Consider the following 12,862-nt stretch of genomic DNA (forward strand, 5'->3'; position numbering starts at 1 on the left):
GAATCAGCATACTGCAAGAACAGTTTTTTTGGGTTTTTTTACTACTGTGGTTTTATTTCCCTGCTCTTCTCTCCTGTTTTAACTGGTAGAAGGTAGAGTCACTGATAAAAAGTTGAGAGAGAAGAGAAACAGTTGCAAGTGAGCTCTCATTTTGTAATATTATGGCATGGTGTAGGCTAACATAATGTAACTTGAGATGTTAATTCACAAGATGCATAGTAGAGTCATACCTGTTTCAATAGTTTCTGCAAACTTCTCAAGCCCTTCGAAAGGTTGAGACCCTTCTCCTTGTTCATCTATCAGTTTTTGGCTAAGACATTCTTTTGCAAGTTGCATACTAGTGGTCATAAAACTTGACCAATACATAGGCTCTGAACCAGATGCTGTAGAATAAGATAAAAGTCTTAAATATATTTGCCATAAATGTAAAACCAACAAAACCAAAGCAAACAAATGATTTGTTTGGTATATCTAGACAAAGGTATGGTCTACACACAAGCTGCACCACTTTAACTAAAAGTCTGATTTTAAACCATTAGTTAAACTGGTGCAAACCCCTGCATGGATACACTCAAATCAATTTAAAATTGGCTTCTTTCTTTTTAGCTTCTGTTGGTAGGTACATGATAAATAAGTATAACCAGTTTTAAACCAGTGCAAGTGGGGCCACAGAAGGGTTGGCACTGATTTCATTAAATCAGTTTTTTAAACAGATTTTTAATTACACTGGTGTGACTTCTGTAGGCAAGACTAGGAACAGACAAGGCCTAAGAAAAAATGTTTTTCTTTAAATGAAGTTAGCTTCCTTGAGGTAGCTGTAATTGAAGATGACTTCCAGGTATTAGGGAGGAGCACCAATTATTAGTTAGACTGTGGTAGCAACAAAAATGTACTAGACACTGTCCAAATCTATAGGAAATCCATCTCTACCTTGAGGCAGCTAACAAGATTTGAAACATCACTCAACACCTCAGTCCTCATCCAGCCTAGGATTTAAGGTGTGATTTTAGCACATTAGCTAATACATGCTAGTAGCATGTTTAAAAAGTCTAGCTAGGTCAGACACAGTGCCCTTAGCATGTGCTAAACTGGTCAAGTTAAACACTAAGGGGGCTCCTAGAATTTGACTTGTCCAGTTTAGCATGTGTTAAAAGCAACGTGTCTAATCTACACTAGATTTTTTAAATGTGCTAACATCACATCTTTAAATCCTAGTCTAGACCAGGCCTTAGACACTATTTGACATCTTTACAATCATGTTTGTTGATAGAGGTCAATCCTAGGATGCCGATAACACAATTGACTGTCATCTCTAGCAGCTAACTTGATAACAGTCTGACGTTTGCTAATATTAAAAGTAAACAAGGCACATCAATTAATTTGAGGTAAAAGCTCCAAGCCCAACTGAAGCTAACACTACAGTAGATACTAAACTGCATCCATGATAGGACCTCAGTGGTGTTTCAGACGGGATTAGCTACCTCAAGGTAGCTAGGTCTGTTTTAAAAAATCCCTACACCGTGTATTAATCTTGTGGCTGTAGCTGCTTGGTGACAGTATTTCTTTCCTACATGCTCCATTTTTAAACAATTTGTGACAGGAAAGGACAACCACACATCCCTGCAAAAAAATAAAATAAAGCTCATTGACAATCGGGGAGAGGAAAAGCATGACTAGTGAAAAATTCCTTCCTGAACCCCACAAAAACAGTGATCCTAGCTAGTACAAAGAACTAATTAATAATGTATTATTTTTCACATACTTATTCATAATATTAGACTCCAGCACCAAACTGAAGGCAATTCCTCCTATTTATTACTACCTATTATTACAATTCTTTGTAAGATAGTATCTTCTTAGATGGACATTAGCAAGTAAAATTAGCCTAAGATTTAAGTTCTATTACAATAAATTAGAACGAAACAACAAAAATATACGTAATTTTAAAAGAAACCTCTTCAAATAGGACTTTCAAAAAAACAAAAAATGTTCTGATGCCTTTTGTCACTTCTTTATGGTGTCTAAAAGCAGCATAAAAGCATTTCTCTTATCTTTCCATTATTCAAAATTCAGATCATGAGCAGTGTAAAAGACACTGTGGTCTGTTCTACACTATAAAAATTAAAACAGTTTAAACCCGTAGGATGTTTGTATAAAAATATGTATCCACAAACAAAAACGCCTCAAATATTCCATACATGGTTAATAATGCATTAGAACAGACCACATTTCAGCCTAACCAGTTTAGTCTGAACTGGGTTAGTGCCAGCATGGACACAGACAAGCTGGATGGTTCTACCAGTCCCTCCAACATTGTTCTGAAGACGACTTCTGTGTACTAGGGCAATGGGTCTCAACCAGGGGCATGCAGGTCATCCAGGGGGTACATCAACTCATCTAGATATTTGCTTAGTTTTACAATAGGCTACATAAACATCACTAGCGAAGTCAGTAAAACTAAAATTTCATACAGATAATGACTTGTTTTTACGGTTCTATATACTATACACTGAAATGTAAATACAATATTTATTTTCCAATTGATTTATTTTATAATTATATGGTAAAAATTAGAAAGTAAGCGATTTTTCAGTAATAGTGTGCTGTGACACTTTTGCATTTTTATGTCTGATTTTGTAAGCAAGTAGTTTTTAAGTGAATTGAAACTTAGGGGTACGCAAGACAAATCAGACTTCTGAAATGGGTACAGTAGTCTGGAAAGTTGAGAGCCACTGTACTAGGGAACAGCACCAAAGGGCTTCTCTACGCGAACACTTAGTTCACAACAAGCTGGGGTGTAAATCTGTCCTGCCCTAGGCTACCATGAATTAGTCCATGCAGACCCTGTTGCCAAGTACTAAAAGCTCCCTAGTGCACTTTGATCCACTCCCATTTCAAAGCAGGACAGATCAAAGCACACTAGGGAACTTTTAGTGCACAGCAGCAGGGTCCCACATGGACAGCAAGCACGTAGCAGCCTAGAGTGGAGTAGGTTTACATCCAGCCACCAAAATGTGCTTGTGATGCTGGCAGCCCAGATGCCTGCTTGTGATGCAGGCATTAGCTAAGAATTGACAACCTTGGGAAAACCAGAACAAGTCACCTGTACATTAGTTTTACTCAAAACAGATATTAGTATTATCAGAATGTATTTTGTGTATTTAGACACTATGAAATACTCATAAGTTGCTACATGCGTTAATCTTATTTGCGATGTTTGTATTCCATGCTATAAGAAAATATGTACGTTTTGCTTTATAACTTTGAAAATACTTGCTCTGAACTTGTGAACTTAGGCATGGGAATTGTCCAGCTGTCTCCTTGGTCCACTCTGAAAGTAGGGGAAGCAAACGTAGATGGGAACCTGGGAGGCAGTGACCATGAGATGGTCGAGTTCAGGATCCTGACACAGGGAAGAAAGGAGAGCAGCAGAATACGGACCCTGGACTTCAGAAAAGCAGACTTTGACTCCCTCAGGGAACTCATGGGCAGGATCCCCTGGGAAAACAACATGAGGGGGAAAGGAGTCCAGGAGAGTTGGCTGTATTTTAAAGAATCCTTATTTAGGTTACAGGGACAAACCATCCTGATGTGTAGAAAGAATAGTAAATATGACAGGCAACCAGCTTGGCTTAACAGTGAAATCCTTGCTGAGCTTAAAACACAAAAAAGCAGCTTATAAGAAGTGGAAGATGGGACACATGACCAGGAAAGAGTATAAAAATATTGCTTGGGAATGCAGGAGTGAAATCAGGAAGGCCAAATCACACCTGGAGTTGCAGCTAGCAAGAGATGTTAAGAGTAACAAGAAGGGTTTCTTCAGGCATGTTAGCAACAAGAAGAAAGTCAAGGAAAGTGTGGGCCCCTTACTGAATGAGGGAGGCAACCTAGTGACCGAGGATGTGGAAAAAGTTAATGTACTCGATGCTTTTTTTGCCTCTATCTTCATGAACAAGGTCAGCTCCCAGACTACTGCACTGGGCAGCACTGCATGAGGAGGAGGTGACCAGCCCTCTGGGGAGAAAGAAGCGGTTTGGGACTATTTAGAAAAGCTGGACGAGCACAAGTCCATGGGGCCGGATACGCTGCATCCGAGAGTGCTAAAGGAGTTGGCAGATGTGATTGCAGAGCCATTGGCCATTATCTTTGAAAACTCATGGCGATCGGGGGAAGTCCCAGATGACTGGAAAAAGGCTAATGTAGTGCCCATCTTTAAAAAAGGAAAGGAGGAGGATCCTGGGAACTACAGGCCAGTCAGCCTTACCTCAGTCCCTGGAAAAATCATGGAGCAGGCCCTCAAGGAATCAATTCTGAAACACTTAGAGGAGAGGAAAGTGATCAGGAACAGTCAGTATGGATTCACCAAGGGCAAGTCATGCCTGACTAATCTAATTGCCTTCTATGATGAGATAACTGGCTCTGTGGATGAGGGGAAAGCAGTGGACATGTTGTTCCTTGACTTTAGCAAAGCTTTTGACATGGTCTCCCACAGTATTCTTGCCAGCAAGTTAAAGAAGTATGGGCTGGATGAATGGACTATAAGGTGGATAGAAAGTTGGCTAGATTGTCAGGCTCAACGGGTAGTGATCAATGACTCCATGTCTAGTTGGCAGCCGGTATCAAGTGGAGTGCCCAAGGGTCGGTCCTCGGGCCAGTTTTGTTCAATATCTTCATTAATGTTCTGGAGGATGGTGTGAACTGCACCTTCAGCAAGTTTGCAGATGACACTAAACTGGGAGGAGAGGTAGATACGCTGGAGGGTAGGGATAGGATACAGAGGGACCTAGACAAACTAGAGGACTAGGACAAAAGAAATCTGATGAGGTTCAACAAGGACAAGTGCAGAATCCTGCACTTAGGACGGAAGAATCCCATGCACCGCTACAGACTAGGGACCGAATGGCTAAGCAGCAGTTCGGCAGAAAAGAACCTAGGGGTTACAGTGGACGAGAAGCTGGATATGAGTCAACAGTGTGCCCTTGTTGCCAAGAAGGCCAATGGCATTTTGGGATGTATAAGTAGGGGCACTGCCAGCAGATCGAGGGATGTGATCGTTCCCCTCTATTCGACATTGGTGAGGCCTCATCTGGAGTACTGTGTCCAGTTTTGGGCCCCACACCACAAAAAGGATGTGGAAAAATTGGAGAGAGTCCAGCGGAGTAAACAAAAATGATTAGGGGACTGGAACACATGACTTGTGAGGAGAGGCTGAGGGAACTGGGATTGTTTAGACTGCAGAAGAGAAGAATGAGCGGGGATTTGATAGCTGCTTTCAACTACCTGAAAGGGGGTTCCAAAGAGGATGGATCTAGACAGTTCTCAGTGGTAGCAGATGACAGAACAAGGAGTAATGGGCTCAAGTTGCAGTGGGGGAGGCTTAGGTTGAATATTAGGAAAAACTTTTTCACTAGGAGGGTGGTGAAACACTGGAATTCGTTACCTAGGGAGGTGGTGGAATCTCCTTCCTTACAAGTTTTTAAGGTCAGGCTTGACAAAACCCTGGCTGGGATGATTTAGTTAGGGATTGGTCCTACTTTGAGCAGGGGGTTGGACTAGATCTCCTGAGGTCCCTTCCAACCCTGATATTCTATGATTCTAAGACACTTAGATTTGGCAGATCACTACAACTCTGTCACTCTTAGGGTTTAGATGTTAACTCATTTGTGTGTGTATGTTTGCTCGCTTTAACCTGTAAATGATTCATTTCCATTTCCTAGTTAATAAACCTTGAGAGTTTATTATAGGATTGGCTACAGGCTGTGTCTTTAGTGTAAAATCTAGGGTACCAACTGATCCAGGTAGGTGACTGGTATCATGGGACAGGAATCAACCTGAACATGGTGTGATTTTTGGTGTAAGTGACCATTTATCCATTTATTAAGTCCAGTTTGCCGGGGGGGAGGGGGAGAGATAGACTGGAGAGTCTAAGGGGCCTGTCTGTGACTCCACAGTAATACTGTTATAGATAGCCAGGAGTTCACATTTGTTACTGAAATTTAATTATTGATCACAGTTTGGGGTGTCTGCCCTGTTTTTGACAGTCTGCCCTTAAGTAGGCACTCATGGTCTTGAGCCACTCTAGACATCATGACAGCGTTTTTCTGCAAAGAGCTTGAAAGAACCCTGTAGCAGGATGGCTCACTCCTTTTAAGGGTTGGAGACCAGAGGGCAGCCAACCCTAGTTACTAAGGAGGCACATCTGAGCAGGGATCAGCTGATTTCCTCAAAGAGCAGCAAAAAGCTGTAGAAAAGGGATTCTCAGGGAGACCAAAGGTGGAGTACAGAAGCTCTGGGAGCAAGTAGACTCCAGTAGAGAAAGTTGGGGAGTGAGACTACAGGCAATAAAGGCCAGGGAGTGACCTGATAAGGGGTAACGAATGGAATTGCAACCTTTATTTTGAATGTTTGCTAACTTAAACCAGAACCCAGTAAGGGGTGAAAATGGATATAAGGGTTTGTGACTTACTGAAGCCCCATGAAGGGGGAAACTGAGGTGGGAGTGGGGACCCCACTTGCAGGGCCACCCAGAGGCCACAAGAGGACATATGTGAAGCAGCCACCCAACGACAAACCCATAGGAAACAGTATCACCTTCTCTCCTCATAATAAGTCCATGCCATTGCACCATCCTCCAGCCATGACCAGTAATCAGTTCCCATCCAGTCAAGTTCAGCTATGTACTCAAACTGGCCAGTAGGAGCCATTGTATAATAGATAATTAATAAAGCACTCTCTTCCATCCACAATTTAAAGGGCCACCTATACAATACAGCTTGTCCAGACAGCACAAATGAAGCAAAATACAAACTTGTGGTCCTCACACAGCAGCATGCCATATTATGGGTAGACCAGTCCCAGTTAAGGTCTCTAGAGAATTTTCCTATGAGTCAAAAAAAAAGCAGAAGCAAAAATGAAGATTGAGATTTGCTTTTATAAAAAAGAAAAATATGGGAACATGGCTGTTTGACTATAAAATGTTAAGTACTAAACGGACACTTATGAGGCAACATTTCTTTATTAATTTCTAAAGTTACATCTATGTAAATGCGGAAGCAAAGACACAGCTCTTCAAAATATTATAGACTTAAATTAACTAAACCGCTGACCTATTGAAGAACACTTGATAATGATTATATTCTCTTTTTCTAAGATACATATTTTAAACAAATAGTGCCTAGGCACAAATTTTTATCTTGCATGTGTAATATCATCAAAAAAACCCAACAACAACAAAAAAAACCACTGGTTGAACTGGTTGAAGCAAGACTGCCAGTATAATCTCAAAAATTTGAACATTGTAAAGAATACTCCTAATTTATCAATGTAAACACCATACAAGATAATGCAGTAAACCTACCAAGACGAGGCCTTGGCCTGAAGACCATCTCTAATCCTTTCACTTCTAGAGCACAGTTATCCTGCAGCAATGACCCCCAGGGAACAGACAGAGAAATGGACTGGATAAACCCTTCAGTGACTTCCAGAGGTGCATCTGCTGATTCCAGAATCTCATTAAGACACTAAAAGGAGAGAATCCAAAATTACGCTCCTATTAACAGAATCAAAACATTTAAGATATGTTAAAAGAAATTAATGTATTTTAAAAACTGGAAGTTATCCTCTACTTTGGTTCTGTCAATGATGCATGCTAATTAAGCACTAAACTTTTAATCTAATACAATTCCTGCTGTAGTTTTTCTTATGATCTATACTACTGAACTGTTCTGTATATTGCATATGTTGGTAACAGAAATATTTTAGTACCGCAGCTTAAAGTGTTACCACAAAAAGAAAAAATAATTACAGTTATAGGAAAGGCCAGCATAGTAAATGGATAAAAACAGTGTGTTCGTTGTGACAAGAATCTTTGATTAGGACACAAGCCAAATAACTAAATTTGATGTAATGCTCATTCCATATTTGTCTGACTGTGATAACTGAGCCAAAAAGATTTATTTCTATTGTACTGCATGATGTATTGACTGCTTGTTAGTTCTAAAAATATGAAAAAAGTTATTCCCAGTAATGTTCAAAACTAATATTCTTTTTCCAGTATTCAAAATTCAAACTACCACTATTTTTTAAATGTAAAAATCAGAACAGACTTGACTGGCTGGTGTTCTACAGAAACAGTATATTTGTAGACCCCACATATTTAATGTACCAGTCCTCATACTAAAATTGGTTTCTGATGAATGGAAGTAAGGGGCACACACAATCATGTTGCCTTAAGTTCTGAACTGGATGATTCCTTTGGAAAGATAGCTAATAAAAAAGGAGACCTCACCTCTGAAAGCCTATTCAGTTCTAGAAAACATCCCAGAGAAAACCTGTTATTGCTCTTTGTAGCTTTCATCCATTCTATACCAATTCCAACCATTTTTTTCCAATGCTACATTTCTTTGCATTAAAAGACCACTTATTTCTAAAAAGAAAACCCCTTTAATTTACGCTCATTTAAGTTTTTCATGTTTATATATTGTTAAATAAGATCCGAATTAAGCTTTTTTTGTTTAATACACAGTTTTTAAATTCTCCATCATAACTATAAAGTGGGTGCATAACTGATTGAAGGACTGAATCCAGAGTAGGTATCCATGGTTCACTGTCAAACTGGAAGGATGTATCTAATGTATCTGTCCCAGGTCAGGTACTTTTCAACATATTCATTAATGACTTGGGTAATGGAGTGGAGAGTAGGCTTATAAAATTTGCAGATGATACCAAGCTGGGAGGAGTTAAAAGCACTTTGCAGATATGATTAACATTAAAAATAACCTTGACAAATTGAAGAATTGGTCTGAAATTACCAAGATGAAATTTAACAAACAAGTGCAAAGTACTACACTTAGGAAGAAGGAAAATCAACTGCACAGATACAAAATGGTGAATTGGCAAGGAAGCAGTATTGCTGAAAACAATGTGGAGGTTATAGTAGATCACAAATGAGCCAACAATGTGATGCTGTTGCGAAAAAGGCTAATATCATTCTAGGATGTATTAACAGGAGTGTCAGATGTGTGACACGGGAGGTAATCAGCCTCAGCTAGAGAGCCCAAAACGGAACACAGTACCATGCTTTAAGAAATATGTGGACAAACTGGAGAGAGTCTAGAGAAGAGCAACAAAAATTATAAAAGGCTTAGAAAACGTGAGCTATGAAGAAAGGTTAAAAAAACTGGGCAAGTTTAGTCTTGAGAAAAGACAACTGAGGGGGGACACGATAACAGTCTTTAAATACGTTATAAAGAAAACAGGGATCAATTGTTTTCCATGTGCACTGAAGGTAGGACAAGAAGTAATCAGTGGTTAGATATTAGGAAAAACTTTCTAACTGTAAGGATAGTTAAATACTGGAATAGGCTTCCAAGGGAGGTTGTGGAATCCCCATCACTGGAAGTTTTTAAGAACAAATTAGACAAATACCAGCCACAGATGGTCTAGGTATATCGGTCTTACCTCAGCATGGGGAGCAGGACTAGATGACCTCTCAAGGTCCCTTTCAGCCCTACATTTTATGTTTCTATGTTTTATTAAACAAGCATAATATTCTAAAAACCACATATAATTTAACCATAATATAGGTTGTTTCATCATTTTATAAAATACCTATATGTATGTATTTATCAAGCTTGACAATTTTCTAATAATAAAGTGAAAAGTGCTGGCATCCTATTGCCAACAAAGACTAACCAATGGGAAGGAATATATATATCTTAAATATACACTCACTATTTTCACAAGAGTACATCTTCAAAACACATGTACACCAGTAAAAATGCTGTATGTCAATCTTGTTCAGTAACATTTCCAATCAGTATGTGGAGGTCAGTACCCAAAGAATCATGATTCATAAAAGATTCTCAGGCCTTGATCCTGCAAACAGTTATGGATATGAGAATTTTTTGTCATGCGAGTTCAACATAAATGGACTATTCATGTGCCTGAAGTTGAGCCTTGCACATATGAAAAAATTGCAAGTTTAACTTATTTCAGAGTAGCAGCCGTGTTAGTCTGTATTCGCAAAAAGAAAAGGAGTACTTGTGGCATCTTAGAGATCATGCTCAAATAAATTTGTTAGTCTCTAAGGTGCCACAAGTACTCCTTTTCTTTTTGCGAATACAGACTAACACGGCTGCTACTCTGAAACCTGTCATTATGCAAGGCACTGAATTTAGCCGTATAGAGTGGAAATCTGTCAACTTCATGAAAAAACTCGATAAAAAAAATGCTCATATAAATTTGTTAGTCTCTAAGGTGCCACAAGTACTCCTTTTCTTTTTAAGTTTAACTTAAATCACTTTTTAAACTCAGGCTGCCAGTTCCCTACTCTCTCGATACGTTTTGCCTTCAATCTTTCTTTTCTCGTTGGTCCTACTTACATTCTTAAGAATTTTTGATGTGCTTTACTATTTTAGTGTCTGATACAACATCGATTAAGAGTAATGTAAAGAGTCTCACTGACTTTAACAAGAGTTGAATCAGACCCTGAAACAGTTTTGGAAAGAAACAATTTGATTTATCATATGTATACGATTATTACAGTTCAACGCAGTTAAACCTGTTTCTAAAATAAAAGATAATGCAGTAACTGTAGTTATCAATCAACAGTGTGAAACGTTTCAAGTAGCAGAAGTATCAGCAAAAAAAATTAGTGTACATTAGAAAAACTTGTTGCTATCACAAAAATGAGGTATAAATTCAAACTGTGGTATTTCACATGTATTTGAGCTATATGTACAGACAAATCTAGGTATGAATATTAATAAAATCTAGCATATCAAAACAAATTTTGAATAAATCTGGCCTCAGATCTCTTTTTACAAACTACATATAGGGAAACAGAAAGTAAAATTTATTGTCATTATTCTTTCCAACTATTTTAAGCAAACTATAAGAAAAAATACAAGTGTACGTTTAACTGTAACAAATGGCATTTATAAAAGATAAAGATCTGTTTAGCGAGTAAATGATTAAAAAGTATTTAAAATAAAATTGTACATCTCCACACATCTACACCAACTGCTGGCTTCCTACATCACTGAGGAATTTCCACTGGAGTCAATGAGAATTCAGGACATGGAAATGCTTTGCAGGGTTAACACCAGAAGCAGCAGTGAAATCAATCATTAAGCATATTTACATATTCAATCACAAATATTGTGGGCTAAATTCTGACCTTCATTAGACAGTGCAACTCTCCTGAGGTCAAAGGGGTTGCACAAGTATACTGGAGGTCAGAACATATCCCTCTGTATACTATAAACACCAAGACAATGGTGTATATATTATGTATGTTAAAATTTTTAAAAAATTAAATGAAACCAGTAGATGAAGAACAAACAGTTCAAAACAGAACAAAAATGAGAAAATAATTAAGGTTAAAACTACAGCCTCCTTGAGGACATGTAGACAGCAAGTTTAAAGCGACTTGAAAAAAAAAGCAGATATAGCACTTTCGCAACACCTGTTTTTGCAATCTTTCTGTCATGCATGAGAGAGCCATATCTAAAGAGCATTAGCCACTCACTAATTTATAGGCCAGAAAACACGGCCCAGCAAAAAAAAAAAAAAAGTTTCTCCAAACTGAAAAATGAACATTATATGCCCGTTTTACTAACTTTCTTTAGTACACCCAGCACTTTACGTAAATTGCAAGGGTTCATAATGTTTATCTTTCAAGTCTAGCAAAACTAGCAAAGGCTGTTTTAATATCCACTAGAGGGCACTGAAATCTTATTAAAACATTAAGTCTGCCCACCTATTACACAAAAACAGCTGCCCCACAGGACCAAATGAAGAAATTAATATTTTGTATTTACAAAGCGTCTTTTACCTAGGGCATCTCGGAAGTCCTTAATGTAAAACACTTACAACACTCCTACTATAATACCTATTTTACAGAATTAGATCCCAAGTTTGCAAACATTAACATCCATGCTTAACTTTACTACTAGCAAAGTTTAGTGGTAGTTTATTAATAGTAAAGTTAAGCAGACATATTTACAGGATTGAGGGCTTAAACAAACAAACCAAGGCCTACAACCCAGATTTCACATAAATGCATTCTGGAATGATGGCATCGCATTGGACCCCATGAGACTGACCCATGGCCTTCTTCACTGGTGAAGGGCAGTTAAGAGTTCTGGGGCCACATATTTACCGACTTCAAAAACTCCCTGAAAGAGAGAAGCTTAGGACCTTTGCAACAACAACAGAAAAGGCATATTCAGATCTGTAATTTGACACAATATACCGCCCAATGTCTAATTTCCCATTCCTCAGTGAAGTGATTGAATAGCTTGCAAAGCATCAACTCCAAGAACACCTGACCTCTACCACTATTTTGAAACCTGCTCAGCTGGACTTTATACCAGAATATGGTACAGAAGCAATTTATGTTTTGTTGGTGGTTGGACAGTCTGTTCATAGCCATGGACAGCTAGCAAACCATCATATTCATACTACTAGGCCTCCCTAGTATTTCATATAGTCAGCCACAGTATATTAGTGATTTGCTTTAGAGACCATTCAGAGTTATGTGGAGTTACATTAATTAAGATAGGTTTCAGAATAGCAGCCGTGTTAGTCTGTATTCGCAAAAAGAAAAGGAGTACTTGGGGCACCTTAGAGACTAACAAATTTATTTGAGCATAAGCTTTCGTGAGCTACAGCTCACTTCATCGGATGGATCTTTTTATTAAGATGGCTCCTGATTTACCTCATGCTAGACCTAGATAGTTCTGACGGGCAAGCTCCCATGCCTTCCAAACTCTCACCTATGGCATTCCACAGTCCTTTACCCTCTCCCCCACCTAACTCAACGTTTGTATAAACACATATTAAAAGATTGAGACTATGC

The 12,862-nt window shown here is 38.6% G+C and overlaps 1 protein-coding gene across 6 annotated transcripts in view; it reads right to left on the reverse strand.

Moving 5' to 3' along the window:
- Positions 1 to 12,862, reverse strand: part of ATG2B (autophagy related 2B) — an 85,980-nt gene that overhangs the window by 71,370 nt on the left and 1,748 nt on the right. For all 6 annotated transcript variants that reach the window (XR_006281972.1, XM_038404401.2, XM_043516338.1 and 3 more), the window contains exons 2-3: positions 7,358 to 7,520; positions 231 to 383 (exon numbers count right to left, since the gene is read on the reverse strand). Coding sequence is in view for 5 of the 6 variants with exons in the window: in XM_038404401.2 (XP_038260329.1) it covers positions 231 to 383; positions 7,358 to 7,520 (316 nt within the window). In the remaining variant the exon portion in view is untranslated. The remainder of the gene's footprint in view (positions 1 to 230; positions 384 to 7,357; positions 7,521 to 12,862) is intronic.

This window comes from Dermochelys coriacea, chromosome 6 (assembly GCF_009764565.3).
Source record: "Dermochelys coriacea isolate rDerCor1 chromosome 6, rDerCor1.pri.v4, whole genome shotgun sequence".
In the NCBI taxonomy this organism is placed as follows: Eukaryota; Metazoa; Chordata; order Testudines; family Dermochelyidae; genus Dermochelys; species Dermochelys coriacea.